The 27,393-nt window shown below is 47.6% G+C and overlaps 1 protein-coding gene across 4 annotated transcripts in view; it reads left to right on the top strand.

Annotated features, from left to right (window-relative positions):
• NOL4L (nucleolar protein 4 like) overlaps nt 1-27,393 on the top strand; it is a gene marked incomplete at its 5' end in the record, with an annotated part of 131,212 nt that overhangs the window by 25,937 nt on the left and 77,882 nt on the right. For 2 of the 4 annotated variants that reach the window (XM_081011128.1, XM_081011127.1), the window contains 2 exons: nt 15,804-15,929; nt 19,210-19,365. In XM_081011128.1, coding sequence (XP_080867254.1) covers nt 15,804-15,929; nt 19,210-19,365 — 282 coding nt within the window. Of the gene's footprint in view, nt 1-10,601; nt 10,894-15,803; nt 15,930-19,209; nt 19,366-27,393 lie in introns of those variants that run through there. The other 2 variants (XM_081011130.1, XM_081011129.1) reach the window with 2 other exon arrangements.

Here is a 27,393-nt window from a genome sequence, read left to right on the forward strand (position 1 = left end):
TATTTATACCCCGCACATCTGGCTGGGTTTCCCCAGCTGCTCTGGGCAGCTTCCAACAGAATATTAAAATACAATAACCTATTAAACATTAAAAGTTTCCCTAAACAGGGCTGCCTTCAGATGTCTTCTAAAAGTCTGGTAGTTGTTTTTCTCTTTGACATCTGGTGGGAGGGCGTTCCACAGGGTGGGTGCCACTACCGAGAAGGCCCTCTGCCTGGTTCCCTGTAACTTGGCCTCTCGCAGCGAGGGAACCGCCAGAAAGCCCTCGGAACTGGACCTCAGTGTCCGGGCAGAACGATGGGGGTGGAAACGCTCCTTCAGGTATGCTGGACCAAGGCCGTTTAGGGCTTTCAAGGTCAGCACCAACACTTTGAATTGTGCTCGGAAACGTACTGGGAGCCAGTGTAGGTCTTTCAAGACTGGTGTTATATGGTCTTGGCGGCTGCTCCCAGTCACCAGTCTAGCTGCTGCATTCTGGATTAATTGTAGTTTCCGGGTCACCTTCAAAGGTAGCCCCATGTAGAGCGCGTTGCAGTAGTCCAAGTGAGAGATAACTAGAGCATGCACCACTCTGGAGAGACAGTCTGCGGGCAGGTAGGGTCTCAGCCTGAGACTGCAGGCAAAGTAGAGGCTGTAACCTCTGGTGCACATGTGCTTTTAGCCGCAACCCCTACCAGTCTTGTTGTTTCTGGAGAAATGCATTTCGATGCATTTCCCTGTAAACTGGCTTTGGTCTGCATTGGGAAGAGGAGCAACCTTGCTGTATTTTAAGCTCCTCATGGGTGCATGCAGCCTCTGCGGCTTCTTCCAGGCATGTTTGAGCGTCTTCACCTTTCGTTGCAAAGACCCACAGCTGTGAGACTGAGGAGGAGCGAGCGCCTTTGCCCCCTGCTCCTGTGATGGGAGCCTTTGCAGAGGGGGAGAGGCCAGTTATATGGAACAGCCAGGCATGCTTCTAGGGCAGCCGGCTGGGTTTGCCGAGCTGCTCCCTCCCCGGCAGAGTGATGGGCGTTTGAAATGTGGTCAGAAAACAAGGGCGCCCGTTCACTGCCAGGAAGCCTCTTTGCACCGGCAGGAAGTGGAATCCAGCTGGCATCAGCCCCTCCTCGCCTGAGGGCCAGAAAGCGCTCTATCTGGAGCCCTGCAGAGGGGAGGCCAGGATTGGGAGAGCTGCAAGCCCCTTCCCCCCCTGTGCCTTAACCCGTGCCCTGGCCCTGCTAAGCCTCTTAGGGCAGACCTCTTCTCTTCCCAGCCCTCTCTAAGTGGGCTGGAGCTGGCTGAGGGCTCCCCTCCTCAGTCCCTAGGGAGAGTTGCCATCTGTGCCCCAAGATACACCGTTTGCAATGTGCCCGCCCGCCCTGGGCAGTGGGGCAGGAGCCCCTCCAAGACATGGTGCGTGCTTGTGGCTCCAGTTCTACTGCTTGTTGTCCCCCCAAAAAAGAATGCAAATAACTGAGCCTGTTTTGCAGATTTGATCTGGCGTGGAAAGGTGGGGTCTTTGGCCCATAGTTACTCATTGACGCAAAGGTTGCCTCCACACACCACATTTCTCGCTTTCGGGAGATGCTCTGGGCTTGGGGAATTGAAAGGGGGGTGTCTTGTTACGCCTGAAAACGAGGTGCGGGGCTGTAATCTGTGCAGGGTCAGGGTAGAGGTTACTGGCGGACCAGCACTGTGCAGATCAGATGGCAGTTGCCGGCACATTTTGGAGGAAGGCGTGCTCTCATTTTCCAGCATCTAAGGCCATGTTCACATAAACAAAAGCACCAGTTGCTCCTGCAAGAGCTAGTTCAGGAGGAGGTGTGTGCCTGGCTGCTGTGTTGTGCTCTTATTACATAAAATTCCCACAAGGAGGAGCATGTTCGACAAAACACAGGCAGTTGTTCTTCGGGGCTTTTGCTTTCCAGACAGTAGCTGGTTCTTCTCTCTGTGGTAGCCAGGGAGATCCCAGGAAGAGGAGATGGTCCTATATACAAGCAGTTCAGGAGCCCAGGCTGCTTTGCTCTTTGAAAGAGGAGCCTGCAATTTTGTTACGCCCCTCTCAGGGGATATCCAGAGCCCTTTCTTATTTTGCAGCTTCTGTGAGGGGAGGATGCTGAAAAACAACCTTTCCCCAATGCAGTTAAAGGAAGAGGTCAGGATTCTGTGCAGATGACAGTCATCAATGGGAACCTGAGTTGGGAGAGTCTTTAGCTCCTCCTGACTCTGTTGGGCTCTGGGTAGCTGGTGCCCATTTCCAAAGGCACATCACATTGTGGTTCCCAGTGGAAGTCTGCAAAATGCGTATTTTCATCAACGCACTCATGTTTGCAAAGTGGGAGTGGCTAAAGGAACATTAAAAGGGCAAGTGTATATTGCTCTTGCCGAGATAGTTTTAAAAGTGGAGCGGTGATTCGGATTAACACCTTGAACTTGGCCTGGTAGCAAATTGACAGCTGGTGCAGATCTCTTTTAAAATTTCTGCCCCTCATGCAAAAGGCACAGGAGCCTTGTCAGAAGAAACAGTGGCAGCCTTAGAAATCACTGGTGAGGGGAAAGGCACCCTACACATCCTCAGTTAACCACATCACATGTTCATTCATTTAGTACATTAGTATTATGCTGTCATGGATCTGAAGGTGATGTGCAAGGGTGGATTACCGAGCTGCGCATACATTTCCCACAGATTCATTACAGGGCCATGGGCCATTTCATATATTATATTTGTTGGTGTATACCTAAAGGGACGCGGGTGGTGCTGTGGGTTAAACCACAGAGCCTAGGGCTTGCTGATCATAAGGTTGGCGGTTCGAATCCCTGCGACGGGGTGAGTTCCCGTTGCTTGGTCCCTGCTCCTGCCAACCTAGCAGTTCAAAAGCATGTCAAAGTGCAAGTAGATAAAGAGGTACCACTCTGGTGGGAAGGTAAACGGCGTTTCCTTGCGCTGCTCTGGTTCGCCAGAAGCGGCTCAGTCATGCTCGCCACATGACCTGGAAGCTGTACGCCGCCTCCCTCGGCCATAAAGCGAGATGAGCGCCGCAACCCCAGAGTCGGCCACGACTGGACCTAATGGTCAGGGGTCCCTTTACCTTTACCTAAAGGCCACGAAATATATAGGGACCTTCAGAGAAATCTCCTCCTCACACTTTAAAAGCTTAATCTCGTCCCTTATTGGACTTGGTGCACACACATAAAGAGCGCAGTGAATATACTGCAGGGAGGAAATCTGCACGGGGACCTTTCCCAGGCAGACCAAACGCACAGCTGGTGGGGAAGGAGGCCAGTGTACCTGACAGGGGTGGTGGCGGCGCACATAGGTGCTATGCGCTCTCCCAACACGTGAGGGGAGTTTTTGTCAACAGCAGTGCAGCTAGGTAATTTTAGACTCTGGACTTAATAGTCTTGCAGAGCAACACCTGCACTCCCCAGCCATGTGCGTTTAATGGCCGCAATTTAAGGTGGGCTGTGCACGAGAGCCTACAGGCTCTAAGGCCCCCTCCAAACCCAGAAATCTTATTAACTTGCCATAAATTAAGTTGTTGCAATATTCTAATGTAGCTTTGTCAGGTCAGGCCAATTAATATGACACATAAAGATGCTTCTGTAATTGGTGTGCATCCTGAGTTTATGCACTTCGTATTTACCTAAAGTTATTCTCTATAACGTTTCCTCTCCGATCAGAAGGTGTGTAATTGGATACTATCAGACTAAATGGGGAGGGGCCTCCTACAGAAGGTATTTTGCACAAGGGCTAACAAGGAAGTATGGTTGCGTCTCTGTGCATTCTTTTAAGTTGTGAAGCACACAACTGACATTACTTTCCTACTGCCTTGCATTGCATGCTTTCCAGCTTTGTCTATTTTTGTGCTTTGTTACAGAAGCAAAGAACAAAAAAAGTAGTTTGGCAGGAAAAATAACAATAAAAAAGAAATACTCTGAGCATGTGCAGTTTTGCCTTTCAAAAGCTCACTTTAAATCATAGCGCCATCAATGGCGACAGGACTGAAATGTGGTTTGTTTCTGCTGCCTGATCCTAAATCGCATTTGCTCTGGAATTATTTATTTACTTATAAAAATATTTGTATACCGCTCTCTCTGTATGTTTACAGAAAGTGGAAACATAAAACAATACGATAAAACTATTAAAAGTTTTTTAAAAGACATCAATAAACCATCATGGAAGGATCTATTCTTAGGCATCATTTGGGTGTGTGTGTTAAAAAATACAATAAAAATTTAAGACAAAAATACATGTAATAGAATGAGGATTTGTAACCATGTACATGCCAGGGGGCATGTGACTGAACTAGAACATAATTTTGTTTTGGTTTGATTAAGGAGAGAGAAAGGGGGCTACATCTGTCCCACTGGGTGAAGGCATTCCCAGGACAGGGGCAGCAGTGCTTCTGAATGCCAATTGCTGGAAACTGCATAGCTTCTCACAGGCCTCTGGCTGGTCCCTGTGAGAACAGAATGCTGGACTAGATGGGCCTATGTTTTTATGGTTCAAATGTTGAGGTTGTGCCTGTTTGCTGCTGCCTCCACCAAATAATAATAATAATAATAATAATAATAATTTATTTATACCCCTCCCATCTGGCTGGGCTTCCCCAGCCACTCTTGGTGGCTTCCAACAAAATATAAAAATAAAGTAATACATCAAACATTAAAAACTTCCCTAAACAGGGCTGCCTTCAGATGACTTCTAAACGTCAGGTAGTTGTTTATTTCCTTGACATACAACGGGAGGGCGTTCCACAGGGAGGGTGCCACCACCAAAAAGGCCCTCTGCCTGGTTCCCTGTAACCTCACTTCTTGCAGGGAGGGAACGGCCAGAAGGCCCTCAGAGCTGGACCTCAGTGTCCGGGCTGAACGATGGAGGTGGAGACGCTCCTTCAGGTATACTGGGCCTTTGAGGCCGTTTAGGGCTTTAAAGGTCAGCACCAACACTTTGAATTGTGCTCGGAAACGTAGTGGGAACCAATGTAGGCCTTTCAAGACCGGTGTTACGTGGTCTCGGCAGCCGCTCCCAGTCACCGGTCTAGCTGCCGCATTCTGGATTACTTGTAGTTTCCGGGTCACCTTCAAAGGTAGCCCCACATAGAGCGCATTGCAGTAGTCCACCCAATCCCTGGGTGCTCATTTGGTGGTGAGGGTAGCATGCAGGTCTCTGGCTTCTGGTTTGGCCCAAGCTGCACCCCTGTTTGCATGTGAGTGTGGCAAACCAGGCATTTGAAAACCTGCCTCCTCTAGAGAGCGAGGATCAGTGGCGGCGACTCCTTGAACTCCCCTGCCAGGCAAACCCGAGTTTGTTGCCTGGTAACGTGTGAAGCGCCCCTTTCTTTTGTTCCTGCACAACAATATTCCCAATCCCACTTGGGCCGCTTGGAGGATAATTGGGGGTGGGGGCGCGTTGATGCAGGTGGAGGGGACTTGTTGGGTCTGATGAAACTCACGCACAGGAGCCCCATTAAGGAGGAGGGGGAAGCGCCACCCGAGCCGAGGCTGCATACGTTCGAGAGCAGAGCATAACAAAGGGCAGGTGGCTGGCGCGGCAGGTGCGCCTGGGCAGGCGGGTGCGTAATTGGAGACGCCACGGAGGGGGCCCACCTCGCTCCGAGTCACGCGGGGCGGGGGAGGAGCGGAGGGTCTCTATCCCGCCGCGAGAGGCCTCTCCGCAGCTGCCTGCCCTCCCCTCCCCGCGCCCTGGCCTGCCTCGCTTTGCCCTGCCCTGCCCTGGCGCTGCCAGCTGGCGAGTGCCTCCTTCCTGCGCGCAAAGGAGGGGCAGCCCAGGACGGCCGCCGGCTTGCCTGCCTGCCTGCCTGCCCCAGGCGAGGACAGCCCGGGGAGGGATCGCTGTGCCAGATCTCTTCTCCTCTCTCCTTCCCACTCTCCCCCGCCCCGGTTCCCATGGTTACCTTCAATACCTGCTTGGCAAAGGCTTTGGGGTGGCCCTGCCCAAGCGGTCCCGCGGGGCTTTTGCGCGGGGGATTGGCAGCGGGAAGCTCGCCTCGCCTTGCAGCCAATGGGGCCTCCGGCGGCGGCTCGCTTTCCCTCCCCGGCGAGGCTCGGGCTGCTCCTCTCCGGGCGTCGCGCCTGCCCTTCCCAGCTGCAGGGCGCTGCGCTTGCATCTGAGCCTCTTAGCCCCGTTTGGGACGCCCCGGCGGCGCTCGGCCTTGCGCTTCGGGAGCTGGCTAGAAGGAAGGATGCCCTGAGCAGCCCTCCAGGCAGAGGGCCCGCGCCCCCACCCCGCGGAGCTGGGGCGGGGAGCGTTGCAGGGGGGCGCGAAGAACCAGGGCATCTCTTGAGATGGCGAATGTGCATCTGGCCAGATGTGCATGGCGGGCTGCGCAGGAACGCTGACCCTGAACCCCGAGGCTTAGGGGCTGGTTGTGTTTACTCAGTGGCAAGCCCCATTGAATCGTAGGGTTGGAAGGGTCCCCAAGAGTCATCTAGTCCAACCCCCCCCCCCCCAGTGCAGGAATCTCTGCCATTCTGCAAATGCCTAGACTAGGAACATTAGAGCAGTGCTTCCCAAATGGTGGTTCACAGACCATTGGTGGTGCACCAGTTTCATTCAGCTTGCCCACAGCACGTCCACATTAGATATTCATTTTGCTCTTTAATTGTAGTTTTACTGCTTTTGTCCTTTATTATATTGTACTTTAAGTATTGTATTGCAAGTTGGATTCTGTGGAATGCGAATTATGATACAATATAAGAAAGGGGGAAGCAATAAAAATACAATTTAGAATCACACAGCATCTAGCACTACATTTTCCAATTGCCACAAGAAGCAGAAAAAAAATCATTAAGTGGTCTGCCAGGAAGGACCCTTCACAACTGGACCATTGGGGAAAATGTTTGGGAGCCCTTGCATTAAAGGAAGGGAAGATATTGAGTTATGGGTGCGTCTGTGTGTCAGCAGCAGTATTCCTATCTGCCCCTGTTTTCTGTTCTATTTGTAGCTTGATCCTGATTTTTAGGAGGACGAAAGTATCACTTCTTGTTGTTTAGTCGTGTCCGACTCTTCGTGACCCCATGGACCAGAGCACGCCAGGCACTCCTGTCTTCCACTGCCTCCCGCAGTTTGGTCAAACTCATGCTGGTATCTTCAAGAACACTGTCCAACCATCTCGTCCTCTGTCGTCCCCTTCTTGTGCCCTCCATCTTTCCCAACATCAGGGTCTTTTCCAGGGAGTCTTCTCATGAGGTGGCCAAAGTCTTGGAGCCTCAGCTTCAGGATCTGTCTTTCCAGTGAGCACTCAGGGCTGATATCCTTCAGAATGGATCGGTTTGATCTTCTTGCAGTCCATGGGACTCTCAAGAGTCTCCTCCAGCACCATAATTCAACTCCATGGACAAAGGCAACAGGCATATAAAAGTATCACTACTAACTCTGATATATCTTAGGCCCAAGGGCTGCAGATAACTGCAACCTTCATTCAGTTTTCCCCAACCTGGTGCTCTCCAGAGGTTTTGGACTGCATCTCCCATCAGCCCCAGCTAGTGCAGCCACACTGGCAGGAACGGATGGGAGTTGTAGTCCAGAACATCTGGAGAGCACCAGGGTGGCGAAGGCTTCCTTGGTAGGTCTAGGACTCCAGAGGAGCAGCCATGACTTTCCTGCCCATAGGTTTTCCCCAAAGCCTCTGACACGCAGTGGAAAATTTTGAAGCAGGGGTGGTGGAGCTTTGGGGCAGGAAACCCAAAGAGGTGGAGAGGGGTTTAAGTTCTGCACCAGCCATATTTGGGGCTGGAGGCTCCTGGTCTTCTCTGTTACTACAGTAAGTGTTCTGTGACTGAATCCTTGTTCAGGTTAAGCCCAGGTAGGAGTAGCCCTCTTTAGACCTGTGGGGTTAGCTCCAAGTGAAGCATGTGGTCCAATGGGAAAGAGGAAGTCTGCTTGATCCCCATCTCCCCCAGTCCTGCTCCGCACACCCTCTTCTCTCCAGCAGGCTTCTTAATCTGTTGCTCTCGTTGCACCTTAAAGTATTTTGGCACAAGCCTTCATGGACCAGAGCCTGCTTCGTCAGTTGCCCAAAGCGTTATTCTCAGTTGGCAGATGGGTACAGAGAACATGTTCCGCCTGCTAGACACCGGGGCCCAAAGCCATGATCTGCAAGTCTTCTTTTTTTAATGCAGAGCTGAAATGTACACAGACAGGAACAGAGCGGTCTGTTCACAGCAGCAGCCATTGGTGATAATACTGCCTTTCTAGCTGCAGTATGCTAGTTTAACACCTGGAAGGGAAGAAATGGGATTTCCCTGCTATAAGGGGGGAAACCAACAATGGAGGGCACTGTGGTTGCCCTGGGGGCGGCGGCAGGGGGAGCATATACCCTGGATGATGGGTGGGGAATTAGCAATGTGTTTGCTGGGATAGGGAAAAGGAGGAGGATTTGTGAGTACCACCCACTTGGGAACAGGAAATAGGACACTGGTATCCCTGAGGGGAGGAGAGTGCTTTTTTGTTGGAGGCCCTGGTGACTCAAGAGGAAGGGAAAAACAAGGCACTGGAATAACTGGTAATGCAGGAGAATGGGGAACTGGCACCACATGTGTGTAAGATTGTCACATTTGTCTGCAGACATTATCTGACCCTAGGCCGGCCTTCTCAGTGTTGCGCCCTCTAGGTTGTACTGGTTTGGGGCTGATGGGATTTGTAGCCCAAAATATCCAGAGAGAACCAAGTTGGGGAAGGCTGTTGTCGTCTGAGCGTGTGCAGAGTTCTCTCCCCTCACATACCAAGGAGAACGGTGGGGGGAAAAAACCCATCAGGGCAAAGAAACAGTGGAATGTTTCAGACTCGGCTTGTCCACACTAATGTCCCATGCCTAAAGAACATGGGTCCGAGAGGTTTTCTGTTTGCCTCGCTGATTTTCCTGGGGAAACCCCCGCTTTACCACTGAATTGAAACAAACACTAGGAAACCTGATTGACGTTTGCTCCGATTCAGCAGTAAGGATTGGGTATCCCTGGGGGAAAGTGGTGGGACGAGTGTGGATGAGCCCTTGGACGGGGGAAACCTGGATTCAGTTCCCCATTCACCCATGAAATTTACTGGGGGACATTTTTTTACCAGTTTAACCTATATCACAAGGTGACTCTGAGCATAAACATGGGATAGTGAAAGCTATGGTTTTCCCAGTAGTGATCTATGGAAGTGAGAGCTGGACCATAAAGAAGGCTGACTGCCGAAGAATTGATGCTTTTGAATTCTGGTGCTGGAGGAGACTCTTGAGAGTCCCATGGACTGCAAGAAGATCAAACTTCTCCATTCTGAAGGAAATCAGCCCTGAGTGCTCACTGGAAGGACAGATCCTGAAGCTGAGGCTCCAATACTTTGGCCACCTCAGGAGAAGAGAAGACTCCCTGGAAAAGACCCTGATGTTGGGAAAGATGGAGGGCACAAGGAGAAGGGGGTGACAGAGGACGAGATGGTTGGACAGTGTTCTCGAAGCTACCAGCATGAGTTTGACCAAACTGCGGGAGGCAGTGGAAAACAGGAGTGCCTGGTGTGTTCTGGTCCATGGGGTCACGAAGAGTTGGACACGGCTAAACGACTAAACAACAACAACAACTTTAGGGGAAGTAGGGAAGGCGGTGTGTGTGAATTTGTCAGGTGCCATTGAGCATTTGCAGAGTGCCTACGTTCTGCTTTGGCAGGACCTCATGTGCGAAAGCTGGGTAGATCAAGGAATGTGTGCCTTTATCAGTCCCATCCAGCAAAATAGTGCCGGTGTGGGTCTCTGTTTGCAGTCTCAACCCACAGCCTTCACAAAGCACCCCTGCACCCCACATGTGTGCTGTGCTGTGTACATGTGTGCCTTGTGCACTGTGATAACTCACACATACACTAGGACAACAAGTGGGGTGAACACTTTTTGGGGTTTAATCCTCCCACACTTATGGTGAAGAGACAAGAAGGCAAATGTGCGGTTGCATCTGTAACATTGGGGCCAGGTGGGAGCTCCCTACAAGGGAGAGAACAGTGGCTAACTTGTGAGATGGTGTTAAGTTGCAGAAAGGTGGCATGGCGGGGCAGTCAGTCGGAGAAAAGCAGCCAGTTTAGGCAAGGGTCACCCTGTGAGGTTGAAAGAGGAGCATTTGTTTTGTTTTGTAATTTTTTTTATTAGGAATTTCAAAATAACAATCCATCAAAAATACATCATTCTCATCCCCCCCCATTTTCCCCTCGCCCTCCCCAAAAAGAGAAAAGCCCTCCCTCCCACCCCCTAGACTTTCCTCAGCTCCTCTCTCTGGTTTTTCAACACATGTTATTCTCTGCATCTTATAAAATTGTAAAGATCCTTAATTTATCTATATATATGTTACCAATAAAAAGTTTGTGTATGTTTATTCAAAACCTGCCAAGGAGTCCAATTCAGAGGAGCATTTGTTTTGGGGGATGCAGAGCTGAGCATCAGTCGGGGGTCTGTTAAAGGCCATGGGAAACAGGACCTGCAACAAAATGTTGCAGCGTGAAGCGATCCTGCCAGCCAGCCAGCCAGCCGTGCCTTCCTCCGGGACAATACTCCATTACATCCTGCCTCCCCAATGCATGAGAGGGGCATTAGGAGGAAGGGAATGGGAGGGGGAAAGCGAGACTCTGGGGGAAACATGAAATGGTGAAATGGCATGATACAAGATAAGGAAAGAGGCGAGAGGGAGAGAGAAGGCTGGCTGGGAGGAAAGGATAAGGGGAAGAAGAGGCTTTGGGGCCTGAGCAGGGGAGATGGCTGGAGGTTGCGGGGGGAGGACGGAAAAGGCTGCGGTGCCGTAATGCTGCAGTGCTGCGCTCGCAAGATGGTATCTGCTTGTTGCATTGCATTCTGCTTTAAACAAGCAAGTGCTTAAAACAAGAGGGGAAAAAAAGAAAAGTGGCTGTGGACAACATGAAACACTAAATAAGTAAAAATTCATTAAAACCTAACAAGCAGGTCATGAATATTATTTTGTTTTACGTTGGTCCTGCGGAGCAGCTGTCGTTCCCTCACGTTTTTGTGCTGGGCAAAGGCTGAGCGAGCCCCTCCTTGGCCCATAAATACAAGGGAAAATATCAATCAATTAATTGCTTTTTCAATTACCGTAGCAGTTCGTGCAATGGAGCAGTTTAATAATAATAATAATAATAATAATAATAATAATAATTTTTAAATTATTTATTAAGCTTGTTATCTTTAAAAAAATGAACTAAATTCACTAAAGTGAAGTGTTTTGGGAATGCACCCCCCACAATGGCATGTTATAAACTGAGGTGAATATTGCCCCCTCCAATTTTCAGATTTGGAAGGGGGAACAAAATAGGGGATTGCCCATCCCATCGTCTGGCAAGGGGGCTGGTTGTGTGTGTCAGGAAAATGGCCGCTCTTGCGCCACAGTTTGGCTAGGCCTTGAAGGAGGCCTACCATGGTAGTTTTTTTGGCTGCTTCCTCAGAGTGCGCACAGCTCATTCTTCTGAGGTAAAGGCAGCTTCTCATTTTCCAAGATGACTTTCTGGGAAGCGTGGTCTCGCCACCATCGCTGCCATTTTTTATTAAAAAAGAAGAAGAGCCCCTTTTGAAGAACATGGCTGCCGGGTCCCTGTCTCCGATGTGCAGCCATTTGCCTCCCGTCTCCTGGGCCTGCAATAGAAAGCAGCCGGAGTTTTGCAGAAGAGGCAGACATTTCCAGAAACGCCGGGAGACGCTGGAATTTTCTGTTGCATTGTACCCTCAGCTTCAAGTTTATTTTAGTTAATTTACGACTGTAGTGTAACAGCGTACGTTACTTATGGAGGACACAAAAATTAAAATACAGTATTTAAAAAGCAAAAAAAAAAACCCCAATGAAGTACTTTTAAACTGATAAGGTTTCCTACAGGTTCTGGATTTTTCCGTGTGGTACAGCATTCAGTCACTGAAGTGGTACAGGCCTGATACCAGTTTTGAGCCTCAGTCGTGACTGAGAATTATTATTATTATTATTATTATTATTATTATTATTATTATGCCAGGCTGCTAGATCAGCCCATCTTTGTAAACCACTTTGAGTTGTTGTTGTTTTAAACAAGTAGTGTATAAATTCTATGAAATCAGGAAATACATGTGGGGCCTGTCTTTGCAAACTGTTTTGAGATGATTGGGCTTTTCCCCTTGTTTGTTAGTTTGTTTTTAACAATCGAGCATCGCATAAATCTTACAAGATTATAAAATAAACCTAGCCCAGCAACTTGTTCTCACACGCTGCCTGAGTGACTCCCTGCCAGGAAAAAAGGCAGGATATAAATAAATATATAATAATAAGTCCAAAATCGAACAGTGCGCCCCCCCCAAATAAAACCCACCCAAAATGGCTGCCATGGTCTGCATGTAGCAGTGAAACAACTGTCGCCATTCAATATGCCTCTCGCTTTCTGCCGTATTTTAATTTATCGCCTTGGGAGCCTGCATGCAATTCAGCCTATTTTCTTCCTCACACCAAGTCCACCCCGTGGGTTTCCTGCCTAGTCAGGGACTGGGATGTGGGCCTGCCAGATTCCTCAATTCAGTGTGCACCGTCTGCGGCCCGAACCATGCTGGTTCCTTCACAATGAAATGGAGTCTGGGTACAAATAGCTGTCAGCCTAGATTTAGCTGAGATTCCTGCATTGCGGGGGGTTGGACTAGATGACTCCTGGGTCCCTTTCCCACTCTTAAGATTCTCTGATTGGAGGGGAAATGTGGGGAGACGTAGGGTGTTGAAGCAAAGAGAGGGACGGAGGCGACTGGGGAATCCATCCAGGGCATGTCTAGGTGCAAGAAACAGGAGCCATTTCAGCTGCCTGCCATGTCCTGGAGCCTAAAGACTTACAATAGCAAGTGAGGGAGGCTAGGCTTGTTTATTCAGAAGTGAGCCCAGTGGGGCAGACTCTATGTCCTAAGCGCATTTCCTATTCCCTTGAACTTGGGGATTTACTTATGAGTAGACATGCTTGGGTGGGTGGCAGGGTCACATTTATAATTGAAACGCCATTCCCTCACCAAATATATATATGTATATATATGTATATGTATATGTATTTTTTGTATATATATGTATATGTGTATATATGTATATATGGCGGCACTGCAGATGGTGACAGCAGTCATGAAATTAAAAGACGCCTGCTTCTTGGGAGGAAAGCAATGACAAACCTAGACAGCATCTTAAAAAGTAGAGACATCACCTTGCCAACAAAGGTCCGTATAAGTTAAAGCTATGGTTTTCCCAGTAGTGATGTATGGAAGTGAGAGCTGGACCATAAAGAAGGCTGATTGCCGAAGAATTGATGCTTTTGAATTATGGTGCTGGAGGAGACTCTTGAGAGTCCCATGGACTGCAAGAAGATCAAACCTCTCCATTCTGAAGGAAATCAGCTCACTGGAAGGACAGATCCTGAAGCTGAGGCTCCAATACTTTGGCCACCTCATGTGAAGGGAAGACTCCCTGGAAAAGGGAAAGATGGAGGGCACAAGGAGAAGGGGACGACAGAGGACCAGATGGTTGGACAGTGTTCTCGAAGCTACTAACATGGGTTTGACCAAACTGCGGGAGGCAGTGGAAGACAGGAGTTCCTGGCGTGCTCTGGTCCAGGGGGTCATGAAGAGTCGGACATGACTAAACAGCAACAACAACATATATATAGCGAGTGCCCATTGTTCCCCAGAGGCAGGGATATCCAACTCCAGATAAACTGCGATCTACTCATAGTATTAAAAAAACTGGCAGTTGGTTCCCCTCCCCCTTTTTTGGGGAGGGAGAAGGAGATAACTGACGGACCAGAGATCTACCAGGAACACCCCGTGATCTACCAGTAGATCTCCCTCTTGGACATGCCTGCCCAGAGGGAAGCCACGAATGTGAAAGTAGTTGAATGCTAGTTTAGGTTTGGTGATTATATATAATATGTACATTTGCGTGTGTGTGGAGCCTGTGGGTGGTGGAAAGAAGAAGCGTGTTCTGTGTTGGCAGTGGAGGGGCTGCAACAGAAAGAAACAGCCAGATGGAAAGATGCGAAAGGCAGTGTAGATGAAAGGGAAAGAATACGAGAGCTGGAGGCAGGCGCTTCTAGGAAGCTGCTGTTTTCGGGTGGTATTCCATCATAAACTGGCAAATTGAGGTTGCACGATTATAGTTGGTTGGGAGGTCTTGTGCTTTTTGGATTTTTTGCTGTAAGGGAAGTGATGGGGAAATGGGTTCCAAGCTTCGAGTGCTCTTGCGTTCCCTTTCGGAGTAGTAGTCCTAAAGACTGTTTGGCTTTGGGCAGCTCAGCACTAATAATCTGTGGCAGAGTTCCCCCATTTCTACTCTCTTAGTGTTTTCACTCCCCATATGGTTCTGCAAGAGCCAAGCAGCCCACAATTTGCCCACATGAGCTGAGAGGGAAGGAAGCCCCCCAGCCTCCCCCTCCAATATATTCCCCTTTCGGGAATGCAAGTGAAAAAGATGTCCATACATTTTTTCCATAAATAAACAAAATGGATAGTTGCTGCTGGTATGGAGCCTATTGATACTGCTGCTACATGCAGAGGGGGACTCAAATCCACTCCGCCGCCCCTCCATCAAGGAAATGATAGTGCTATTCCTGAGAACACCCTTCCTACAGCCACCCAGCACACAGGCTTTTGCTTGAGGCTTGCTGGCCATCCCAGGATCAGCTATGGTGATGTGCTGCCCAAAACTACCAGGATTAATGCCAGTCATGGGGATGTCTGAATTCTTACGTATTTTCGTATAATGCAAAAGGTCTCACACTTGCACACTGAGCTGCAGATGGGAGCTGGAGAGGGTGGGGCAAGAGGAGGCTGGACTAATTTGGGTGCTGGGCAGTTCCTTTATAGGTTTAGAAAGTGCCTGGCAAGAGTTGGCAGTTCTCCACTGTTTGGTATGTGAGAGGCCTCAGCAGAGATATCTGTTGATTTTCACTAGAAAACCAAAGTAGAGCGTGTGTTCAGCTTAGAGCCAAAAGAGAGACATGTTAGGTTTTTTTTTTTATAATGTGAAAGGCAGCGGTGAAGAAGAGAGAGAACGGCAGATTGCAAGGGTCTGTTGAAGGAAAGTTTAATGGGTTCCAATAGTAGCCAGGGGAGATACCTTACCAAAAAAAAAAAAAAAAAACAAAACAAAAAAAACCACCCCAAAACTGCCCCTGAGCCTTTGACGGTAGCCTGACATAGAAATTGAACAAGTGCTGCTACCACTTATTTCCAAGCCAGGGGAAAATTGAGCTTGTTAAATTTCTGGATGTCAGGCTCTGTTAAAGGCAGAGAAGCGGGGCCAGGGAGACTGCATTTAACCCTGACTGTAGCAAATTAACAGCCTTCTACACTCAGAAGCAAGTTGCATTGAGTTCAATGGGTCTTACTCCCAGCTGAGGGGATAGCATTGCAGCCTAAGCTGGAAATAGGGACACATAGCTGGGCTTCCATGGAACAGGCTTAGCTAGTTGTGGAATCTTCTGGAGACCTTTAAGGAGAGACAAAAAAATATGTCTTGCAAGGTACGATTTATGTGTAGGGTGTCCAGGAGGAGGTTGGGCTTAGAGAAGTGTCTTTAAGGTCCGAGGCAAGACTGAAGCCTGAGTGACCGCTATTCTTACCCACCAATTTTTTTATCAGGAATGGTAACTTGTTGTGGGAGGGGAGGGATACTGACAAGTGAACAGCATCTGATCTGATAATTTACAGAGGGACTTGGGCCAAAAAAAGAAGTTGGGTTCCTGCCCTCAAGGTCTTAAAGTCAGTTAGGTTGTCAGGGAGGAAACACTAAGAGTGTGTGTGTCCGTCTGTTTTCATTTTGTGACACTTTGTCATTCCTCTTAGACTGAAATTGCTAATGAGGGGCAGAAAATAAGCCCAAGAATGAAGAAGCAGACGTTGAAGAGGCAGGCAGATAGAGGAGGTGCAGATGCTGGAAGCTCAATTGCCACCTCCAAGGATTCAGAAAAGGTAACAGGTTCAAGCAGCGGCCTGTAAAACTGTCAGCATATTTGTCTGTCACCCTAACCCTGCCTCACCACCCAGAAGTAGTACTGAATGGTATCTAAGAACCCAGAAAGTTCCCTGTTCAGACCTCTTTTCTGCCCACACCTGCACAAAGGGCATGATAATATTACTAGCAAGACGCTATCATCATCCCCCCATCCTCTTGGTGCAAGGTATGGGCTTGCCTGAGAGATAACCTAGTGAAATGGCAGGGAGCTCAGGATTCTTTCTACCTCTATTCAACAACAAAATAATAAAATAATATTTAAAACAGTATAATAAATTTAAAATTGGCAGCGTTTTTACTGGTCCTACTTCTTTTAGAAGTAGAAGTATTCATATATCTTTTGTGCAAGTTTCTCGGTTGCACAGAGAATGTAAATACAGCTAAGTAGTCAATGCTGTTAAGGGTTAGGTGTGCTGAAGTCTATTGAGGTCACTGGACTTGAGGTCACTCTGCATAAGACTAGCCTGCAAATCTTCCTTAGAGTGCTGAGAAAGAGAATGTCCAGAAGCTCCCATTTGAAAACATGAGGTGGGATTAGTTTTGCCCTCATCTATGACACAATTTGCTTCACTTTATACTGAAATGAAAGATTTCTTGCATTAAGCACTGATCTTAAAAAGAAATCTCTCAAGGGTCTGGTTACAGCAGGGGTTTGTTAAGTACATAAGGAGGAACGTAGAAGCTCCTTTATAGTGTGTCAGGCCGATGACATCCTTCATGCAGTATTGTCTACGTTGATTGACAGTGGTTCTTTAGAGTTTCAGATCGGGCTCTTTCCCTATGAAAGTACAAAGGCTTGTTAGAAGAGTAATTAAATATGTAGTTGTGTACGCAGTTGCATGACTGCATGAGAGCCCTTGTGGATTAGGCTAAATACAAGACTTTGAGAAGTGCAAAAACAGTATAAATGCAGCAGTCTTCCCTTGCTGTTGTCTCCAGTGTCTGGTATTCAGAGGTATACTGACTCTGAATATGGAGGTTCTATTTAGATATCATGGCTAACAGTTATTGGTTGACACCCTCCATCAATTTGTTCAGCTTTTGTTTTTAAAGCCATTGTAAGCCAGTGGCTATCACCACATCTCAGCAGTGAATTCTGTGTAATTTTTGTGAATGAGTGGTTTCTGTGATTGCAAACAACAGCACACTCACATGTGTGCACAAACTCTGAGCCAGCTGTAGTTGACAGCCAGTGACACCTTAATTGCATATTTTCTATGAGCTCCTCAGCACCCTTGTCTGACGTGTTGAAAAATCCGCACTGTAACTGCATGATTTCCAAACTTTAGACAAAGTATGCTTGCCTCATTCCTTCAAGATCTCGTTTTCCACCAGCTTTCGTGGCGCACGAGCTGTGGGTGTGGCACAAATAACTAGCTAGGGAACAAGGTAGGCCTCCTTTCCCTTGGCAAGTCTTGCCAGGATGAGCCAGCGCCCTTTATGTCAGACAGATAAGATGCTCAGTGGCATTCGCCTCTTCTGTCCTGCTGCCACGTGGCTGGTTTAGAGCATCCTGTACTTGCACTCCAAGCTTAGCTGCACAGCTACTGTTTGGCTGTATGTCAGAGAGAGAAAGAAAATGAATGTGAAATCTGGGAAAGGTCAGAGGCGGGGAGGAGGGTGACTCAGTCCTGTTCCTCCAGGGATCCTGGCCTCAAGGTGAAAAAGGTGCCCTGCTTATTGGTCTAGACGGCATGTGTGTGTGCACATGTGTGTTGATGGATGCACCTGTCTAGCCTGCTCCCTGCCCTAGCTCTCCTTCTGCAAGCTGAAACATCCGCTCATTCAGCACACTGGACATTTGCAGTACACATGGGGAATGTGTGACACTTAGCGCTCTAAATGGCCAGGCAACGAGTCAGGTCAGTAGTGTAGTAATGAGAAGGACACCCAGGCACCTTTCTCGAAATTGCAGCTTTCTTTTCTTTTTTGCCATAAAACAAGTTTCTAGCCCTCATGTTTACAAGGAACAACACGTGGAGAATGTTCTGCCCCATCAACCAGCTTTCAAGATTTGTCCAGTGAGTGCTAAGACTTCAGAACAAAGTTGTGGGCAGTTGGCTTACATGTATACTTTTTTTGTATTGATTTATGATGCCCTTTATTTCTCTTCTTCCCAGACACTACAGAATTTCTAGCTGAGCAGGGTTCATGCTGGTGGCACATTGTTAAAGGAGGGGGTTGAGAGTTCAGAACACTTAGCAAATAGATTTAGAGTTGATAGGTTAATCACCAAAAGTTTTCATTGATTTCGTGAACTGAATCCAGTATGAATTTGTAAGGGCAAAATGTTAATTGTGCAACTACCGGTATTTTTTTTAAGACAGGGTTGGGGAACCACTGTGAACAATCACATAACATCATAGGAGATCAGGTGGATCCGTCCCTTCTAGGAAGCAGTGGGACTTGCATTTGGCACTGCATTTAAGCAGTGTTGGACACAAGCTCCCTTTGCAAGGAAACAATTGGGAGTGCACTCTTTAAGCCAATGGTCCCTTGCAAGACTCCTTGCATTTGGCGCTATGTAAAATCAGCACCAAGTACAAATCCTGCTGTTTCCGGCGGGAATAGGATCCCTCCAGGAGCTCTTGTTTTAAATGCATCTGTCAATTTTTGTGAGTATGGTGTGTGTGCTGGTGGAGAGGCTGTGGTATGCTTCTGTATTAAATAATGAAGAAAACCTTAATAAATATGTCACCTATCTTCTAAGCTCGAGTGGTAGATGCTTACTTAATAAATTCTACATAATTTTACGTTTCTTTCAATATATCAGGAAGTTGCTTCTCTTGATAATGTGCAACTTTGTTGAAATTGCTCGATTAAAAGGCAGGTGTTTAACAACTAGCAGTTCTTTTGCTGATTGATAGCCAGCATTGTGTAGCCAGCAGGGGGGCGATGGAGGTGGCCCAGACAAAAAACAACAACCCAGTCTGTTGATGAGATTGCTATAAATAAGAAGAGGAGGATTTCTTCATGGGTTCTCCTGCTTTCACCTCTCCCATTTTGGCTTTGGTCTCTGGTGGCGGCAGCAGCAGCAGCAGCAGCAGCAAATATCACACTCCTTGCCCTGATAGGAACCTCCTCAGACACCCCTTCTCCTTACATGTTCAGACCTTGGCAGGAGTGGGATTCTGTGTTTCTCCCTTTCCCTCCCTCCGCTCATATTATCCTGCAGCCCTTTTCTTCACCTCTGTCACCCATTCCTGAGACTAACTTGACTTGCCTGCGCTGTTGTAGGGGGCAGATGGTCTGTCGGAGCCCGAGGGCATCGCTCTCAAGCGCGTCGCTGTGGTGGAAGATTTCTTTGACATCATCTACTCGATGCATGTGGAGAGCTCGGCGGAGCCAGGCAAAGCACCCAAACATGCCGGGCAGAAGAAGACATACCGGGCGGTGAGATTCCTGTCTTTGTACTACTGACAGAGGCCCCCAATGGGCCAGTGGCCACATCCCACTATGCCCCCCTTTTCACACACCCAGAGGGGGGCTGACTAGGGAACAGGCTCCTGCATGTGAGAAGGACTGGCTAAGAGGGATCAGAGTGGGCATCAGTGGAAGAAGGGTGGGGGGAGAGGAGATGGCCATGGCAGATGTGCTTAGAGAAGGGAGGGGCCAGGCATGAGCATCAAGGCACAGGGAAGGCAGTGACCAGCCATGCAGGATGAAAAGGAAATGCTCCTTAAACAAAGGAAGGACTCCGCCACTCAGCGCATGCTCAGCCTATGGAACCTCTTGCCACAGCTTAGCAATACTTAAGAGATATATAATGTTTCCTGAGCACTCAAAGGTGTTTCACGGGCATTGTCTCGGGTCCTTACAACAGCCCTATGATGTAGATCATCATCATCAGTAATATTAAAGCAATACGGCGAATGGAATTGGGTAGGAGGCCGAAGCTGGAAAGATGGTAGATTGCCTAAGACCGCCTCATGCATTTATGGTGGTCTTTTGCAGCTCATACACTGCTCTGGCTCTGCTGTAATGGATTTTGTGATAGGTTATTAGCATAAACAGCTTTAAAAAGAATTAGGACAAATGCTAAAGAGGCCTAGTAGCTCTTGGGCTACTGTGATAACCGTACATGCAAACTTCATATTCTGAGACTGGGAAGGTATTTTGAGACAGGCCAAGTATGTTTTTTCTGCTTCACATTTGGTGTTGGCTGTAGAATGCCGGTTGCTGGTTTGTTTGTTTTTTAAAAAGCAGGTGTCTAGTCCTCAGTGCTGCAGACCTAGCTTAGATCTGAATGTGTGATCATGGTATCTTCTCAGAAGCTCAGAAGTTGAGCACACATCTGGAACGCAGAAGGTTCCAGTCTTCTTAAGCCAGAAATCAGAAGGCAGGACGTCAAAAACTCTTAGCTAACTTTTTGCCCTTCCCCTTCATAAGCAGAAGAAGATGATGGCGTCCCCAGAATAAGCAAATCCATATAGATTGGCTTGAGGTTTTAAAAGTTATTTTTATTAACTGCAAAATTAAGCATAAACAGAATCACCACAGGTTAGAAATATTGAAACAGACACAGAAAGGGGGCCAGAGACATCAGTAATATATTCCAAACTTTTGGTATAATGAAAATAATAACAAGTCTCTAGAACTAAAAACACCACTAACATGGGAATAGATTGGCTTAATTGACATTTTTATTCAAGATGCAGAATTCAGTTTTCCTTGGCCCAGACTGTTAGTTTTCCTAGGACATACAGTCCTCCGTATTGCCATCTCCTACAGCTTGCAGAATCTCCCAGAGGTTCCTGTAGGATGCTGACTAGAGGGACAGGTGGCTTGGTTGTGCACATTAAAATTATACGCCAAGCAAATTTGGACAACAGATTGGGAGAATCCAGCAGTTGTCATGCCTGTACTCCTGAAATGAATGTTTCATTTAAATTTTGATGTAACATTTTATGCTTGCTTCTCGGCTTTCATTGCTAAATGCTCCTGTGTGGTGGGCTATACATTTATGTTATTCATTGAAGTATTTATCAGATTGAATGACTATTATTCAATTGAATGAATGCTATTTATTCAGTTGTTATCATTAGTAATAACACATGCTTCCCTGTCCCTTCCCATGTAACATGCTCAATCTCTTTCCATATATCCCTATTTCAGTCACATTAGCTAGACTGGAGATAAATTGGCCCCCGGGGTCTTGCTAGTAGGAGAACATTGGGGCAGCTTCTGCCTCTCCATTCTCTTTCTTTACTTGGGGCCTACAATCTCTTGCCTAATTCTTTGCTGCTCTGTTTATTCCTGGGGCACCAAGCAACTGAATGCAGCAAGCGAGGCGTTCTGAGGGCTTCACAGCTTGCAGCTTTTGCACTGTGGTTTCCTGTGACATTTGGATTTCTGCTTGCTTGAAAAATTGCAAGGCGGCCATGGCCCCCCTACCTCTGCCAGCAATTTGGTTGCTGCTGGAGATCCAGGGGGCTAAATGTGCAGCTGAAGACTCAGCTTCTCTCTCTCTCCCTCCCTCTCTCTAACCTCTTCACCAGAGCCCATCCTCCACAGGGCACATGGCTGCCTGACTTCCTGCAATGCAGGCCTGTCCCTCTCTTCCCCAGCTGGGCTCTGTTTGCCTCTGGCATATTTCCCAGGGAGCAAAGAGCTCCTGTTCATATTCCCTGTCCCCTAACAGCAGCGGCAGGTTGGGCAACCTGGAGGCTGCCCCTGCCGTTGCCTCTGCACGCAGCCAGCAAAGCTATTGTCTGTGCCGATTTTCTCTGCCTATCGGCGGATGACCTCTCCATAATGGAAGAGGGCAAGGCCACCAGTACAACTACAATTCAGGAAACTTTCTGCTTGTTTCGACAGTAGACAGCTCTGGCCCTCCCCCAATTCCTTCAATTTGGCTCCGGGGAGTGCTAATCTATGCCTTTCAGAGCCTCAGGGGAGCAGGCTGGATCTGCCTGCTTTTCTCAGGCCAGCAAAGCCGCAGCTCTGCTGCGCTCCACCCCTCTGCTTGAGCTGATCTCATCACATTAGCAGGCCTGTATCCCCTCCTGACCTGGGAGGGCTCTGAGCCATCTTCCCTTTCTGGTGCCCCCATCGGGGATGCCGCACTGGACCAGAATTAATATTGAGATGCCAGATTCAGGGGTGAACCCTGTCTCGGTGGTGCTTGCCCGCCCCAGCACTGTGTCTCTGGGTTGAACCACTTCAGAATGCAGGTGAGGGGTCTGCGTGATAAAATGAGCCCCCATACCAAAATGGTAAAATTAAATTCAAAAGTACCCTGAACATAAAAAAGCTAGGGAAGATTTTAAAAAAGGCCTAGCCTTCTATGCAATAGGCTACATTTGTGCATGTAGGGATTTTCTTGGCAGAGGGAGCGTTTGGTGTGAGTTCCTACCTGCAGTCTGAAGTGGCACACCCCAAGACGCAGGTTTACTATCTCTGTGAGAACTAGGCCAGATTCAGCAGAGAGTTCGTCTTTGTCTTCCACTTCCAGAGGGCAGCCAATCAGGTTGATAATTTGGAGCTGGAGGTAATTCTCTGCTTGCTTAGGTAGGCTATCAGAAATAAATTAGCTGACTGTTTGCAAGAAAGGGCCCCATGGGGACTGCCAGAGTGCTGCAGTCTGGTGTCCCTAATATGGGGAAGTGCAAGAAAGGTACTTCTTCAAAAGAAATTAAAGAGGTGGCAGAGAAATCATTGTACTACATAGCTACCTGCCTCAGGAGTGGGCTTTGTGATAAACTACATAAACACAGTGAACTTAACCCTTCCTCACGCAATCCAGCTGCCTCCTGCATAGGATGACACTTAACACTGTGCTTAGTTTCTGAAAGGGTCCTGGGACTCAACAGAGTGACCACTTAAGCCCCATCACAGATTTGCATAAATTAGCATATATAGCAGTTTACAAACGTATTTGCTAATTTATAAGTAAAGGTGCATCATGTACTGTTTGGGTTCTATCCAAAGTAGTGCTGAGTAATGCATCCCATCGGCACAATGATTTCTGCTTGTGCAATGTTGGGACTTCCCTGCTCCCCTCCCCACCCTCAAATTTGTTCTAGGGGTTCAATCTATTCCTGAGTTTTCAAAACATTCACAGTGCAGGGGACTCTCTGCCTTCTAATCCATGCAAGGAATCTTAAAGCCTGGCAGAAATCTCAAATCAGTGCAGATTTGGACACATGGGGGGGGGGGGGTTGTACAAAAGGAAATCCTTGCACTGACAGAACACCTTAGTTGGATACCAACTTGTGGAATAATAGCTGATGACTAGAAATACAGTGCATCTCACCGCAGTGGGGAAAACATGATCCGCAATCCTGCTTAGTCGGCTGTCCAGGTATTAACTGATGACCAGCAATTTCAAGCCCCCCATTCTTATGGTTGTTTATCTTTAAACTGCCTTGGACTAGACAGCCTTTCAAGTAGAGGACTCATTGAAACAGACTGCCCACTGTAAGGTAGTATACATGGCCATCCTAGGACTCAGAAGACCAGCTAGAGTCATGCTCTCCAGTCTGGAAGCCCCTTCCCTTAATTCCAGCAAGCATTCTGCACATGCTCAAAGCAGCAAGCAGTTCTGCACCTGTTCTAGGACTCAGCCCTGGAACTGAAAATCGTTTTGGGCCTGAGCCATTCTTAGATCTGTCTGTCCCCATACCTGAGCAGGTATTTCAGGACAGCGGCATTCTCACCACAAACAGCTCTTAGTCCGCGCTAAGGAACTAACTTCCTAAATGAGATCACAACATGAAAGTGGCGACGTTTGTAGTACTGCTTCAGAACCACCAGGGGTAACTTCCCACCTGCTTTCCAGATATGGCCATGTTGTAGACAGGTAGCAGGGAGGAAGAGTTATTAATATGGCAGCTAGAGGAGCTAGCAGTTATCAGTTGCTTGTTTACCAGTTCACTGAGTTTACCAAGACTGAGTTGGGACACATTAAAGAAAGACCATTGCTGTCATTCCCTGCTTCAGGTGGTTGAGATTCCTGTGGAAATCCTGTGGGATTTCATCAGGCCAGGCACATGAGGTGCATGAAGTGGTGGACTTGAACCTGAGGGTTCTGGTTTCAGATCGCCCCCCTGCCCCCAGGCATGAGGCTCAGTGTGAATGAATTTGGACTGCACTTTCTCTCAGCCAAACCTACATCACAGGGTTGTCAGGAGGCTAAGAAGAGGGTGTATCCTTATCTACTAACCCAGGCTGCTTGGAAGAAGGGGGTATATAAACATGCTGATGTAATTAATAGCAGATTTGGTAGGTTGAGCTTCATGCCAGGGTTTAAGGGTCAATTCATACACCAACTCTACTTGCTCTCTTTTCCTAGCACGTGAGTGGCTGACACCCAGCAAGAAAAGTGTGCTAATGAGCTGGAAACTGGAGAGTTTCAGCCAAAGCAACTATTGTGGTCTGTTGTCGTTATTATTTTTTGTATTTTTTCTGATAATGGAAGCTGCTATAGGCTACCGCCCAAGTAAGCCAAATCCCAGCTGCTACCACATTGCTCTCAAGAACAGGTTGCTCCTGCAAGGGGGAAAAGAGAAGATGCAAGTGGCAGAAAGCAGCATGTGAATTTGCTCAGATCTCCACATTTGGGATCAGAAGAGTTCGGGGTTGTTTTTTTCCTCCTCCTCCAGATCAGGATGGCTTCCCCAACGGCTCATGAAACTCACTGCTGCTTTTGCCACACTTTCAACTAAAAAATGGAAGGAGCAAGATGAGGCACTGCTGGGATGCAGTTTTCAGCTCATTTTCCGATTAGCCAAGCAGCCTCCTCTGAATTGCATCCCTTCTTTGGGCAGCTCCTGAAAGGGGAATTGCTGACAAATGACTCCTGGGGTCCTTGAGAGAAGGAGGTGAGGCAGGGTGGCCACTCAGCCAAAAGGGGCTCTAGGAGGCCTTGGCAAGTGCTTAGGGAACAACCCTCTTAGCATCTCCAAAGCAGTGTGGGACCAGGTCGCCCCCCCCCTTGCTCTTTGCCCTGCTGCTTCCTAGCCTGCCAGCAAAAATTGGGTTGTGCTGCCACTTAGTGGAGATAGGTATCTTTATTATTTTTTTTAAAGAAAAAACCAGGGTGCCTTGTTTCTTTGAAAAAAATCACTCTTTTAAAATCACTGAGGGTTTTTTTTTTTTTAGTTCTCTCTCTTCTAGAAAGGTTCAGGTCTCTTTTCCTTCTCTGTTTTGATTTTTAAGAGTGATCTCATGTGATATGTGTCCTAAAGTTCTTTTCATTTTTTAAAAAAAACCATACAGTGGTACCCCGGGTTACATACGCTTCAGGTTACGTACGCTTCAGGTTACAGACTCCACTAACCCAGAAATAGTACCTTGCGTTAAGAACTTTGCTTCAGGATGAGAACAGAAATTGTGCTCCGGCAGCGCGGCAGCAGTAGGAGGCCCCATTAGCTAAAGTGGTGCTTCAGGTTACGAACAGTTTCAGGTTAAGAACGGACCTCCGGAATGAATTAAGTACTTAACCCGAGGTACCACTGTACACATATATGTTTTTCTCAGCGCACAAACTGAAAAGGGTTAATTGGAACAGGAAACCGAGGGTGTTTTCTCCAGTGTTGCTAAGAATGTTTAGTCTCTAATATGACTTTCTCCCTACTCCTCCTCTCCATCCCACCTTTTTTTTAAACTTAGCAATATGGTTAATGCCACAGCTATTTATTTATTTGAATAACATCCCATCCTATAATGTAGCTATTTAATCTGAAAGATCTGGCAGAGGATCTTCATATTTTTTTTGGATCCTGAGAAGAGACACAAACTTAATGATACACATTATCATGTGCTCTTGCCCAATTTTGCCACAGAGAAACAGGCCATTATCTGAGCTCTCCTGCCGGAGGCATGGTTCTCCTACTATGAAAAATGAGGCCCGTTGTGTGTGGTTTTGTAAGGCTGCAGTTCAGATCATATAAATCTGTTTTACAGTGAGACAAAGAGTGAGGCCACTGGTGTGTTTAGGCCCGTGTTCTCTCCTTTGCCTGACATCCTCTCTTCAGGTTTTCCTTTATACCTGAGAACCTTTTAGCTGAAGGTGCCAGAACGTGTAGCCCCTTCCTAAAGTAAAATCTGTCTTTCTTCCCTATTACCTGGCTTGAAAATATGAAGCATACTTGAATATGATTTTTGAAGCTGCCTTAACATGTGAAGCATACTTATTTATTTACATTGTTTGTATGCTGTACAATTAGCAATGTCTCCTGGGCGGCAAACAGTAAAAGTAAAAAACAAACAAACCTAACAACAATCAGCAAGCCGAGTAAATATATTTAGAACCAGGGTGTGAGAGTATGACAATGTTCGGGCCAACTTTACATTTTACATCATTATTTGTGTTGATATTTTAAAATTGCAAACCACCTTGGGTCCCTTGTCAGAAAGGTATATAAGTGCAATAAATAAATTATGTCAACATGCCTAATGCATGATGTTGTTGTGCAGAAACAGGGAATACTGGCATAGGGCAGGATTCGCTTAACCAGCCCTGTCAGTGGAAATGGAAGCTCAGCGACTTGTGCAACAGGGCTCCTCCCCCCATGTGCCCCTTGAAATTAGCTTGGGGTGGCGGCAGTCATGAGAACCCACAGAACAGTTTACAGGGGGAAGAGAGGAGGTGCCGTTGCAGTGCTTGCGCAGATGAAATGACTAGAAGAGCGTGATGTTGAATTCCACTCCTGGACTTAAGCCTCTTTTAAGCAACAATGGATGGAAATTGATTGGCAGTAAGTTCAGGACTGGCACACCACAGATGTGGAATTGATTATGCTCAGAGGTGGAGGTAGCTTCTGTCTGAGGAGGCTTTTAAGACGAATTGGTGGAGTGGCAAGGGTGGTAAATGGCCATTAGTTGTGAGGGCTAAATGAAGCCTCCATGTTCAGAGACAGTGTATACCTGACTATCAGATGCTGAGGGCAGGCAAGAAGGGGCGACTATTTCTGTTTTGTTCTGCCCTTGCATTTCATGGGGCATCTGGTGGGCTACTCCATTCCTGGAACTAGTCCTGGACTAAACGGATCCTCGGCCTGATCTCTTACGCTTTTGTTTGTGAAATCAGACAAAGAGACCCTTCTTCCAAGGCTTTGTTCTTGACATTGCTGATCTCTTTTCCAGAACGTGATCTCAGACAGTTCATGCGGTTCTGTGTTTTCAAATGTGCTAAAACCTTGATTTGCTGCTGAGACATGAAATGCCCCACGCTTCTGTCATGGGACCCGCTGGCATTCGCAGCAGCACAAGGAGGCCACTTTGGCAGGGAATCAGGAGGGGGAAACTGAAAAGGCTTTTCTAACCCCACAATGTGTGTGCCTGGGAAGGGCCAGAGCTCAGTCTTGTAGAGCACATGCCTTGAGCATCCAGGGTCCCAAGTTCAGACTCCCTAGGTTGCAAAGAGCTCAGGTAGTGGGGTTGGGAATTGCCACCTTGTTTGAAGCACTGGAGAACTGC

This window comes from Podarcis pityusensis, assembly GCF_964106645.2.
Source record: "Podarcis pityusensis genome assembly, chromosome: 6".
NCBI classification, from domain to species: domain Eukaryota; kingdom Metazoa; phylum Chordata; class Lepidosauria; order Squamata; family Lacertidae; genus Podarcis; species Podarcis pityusensis.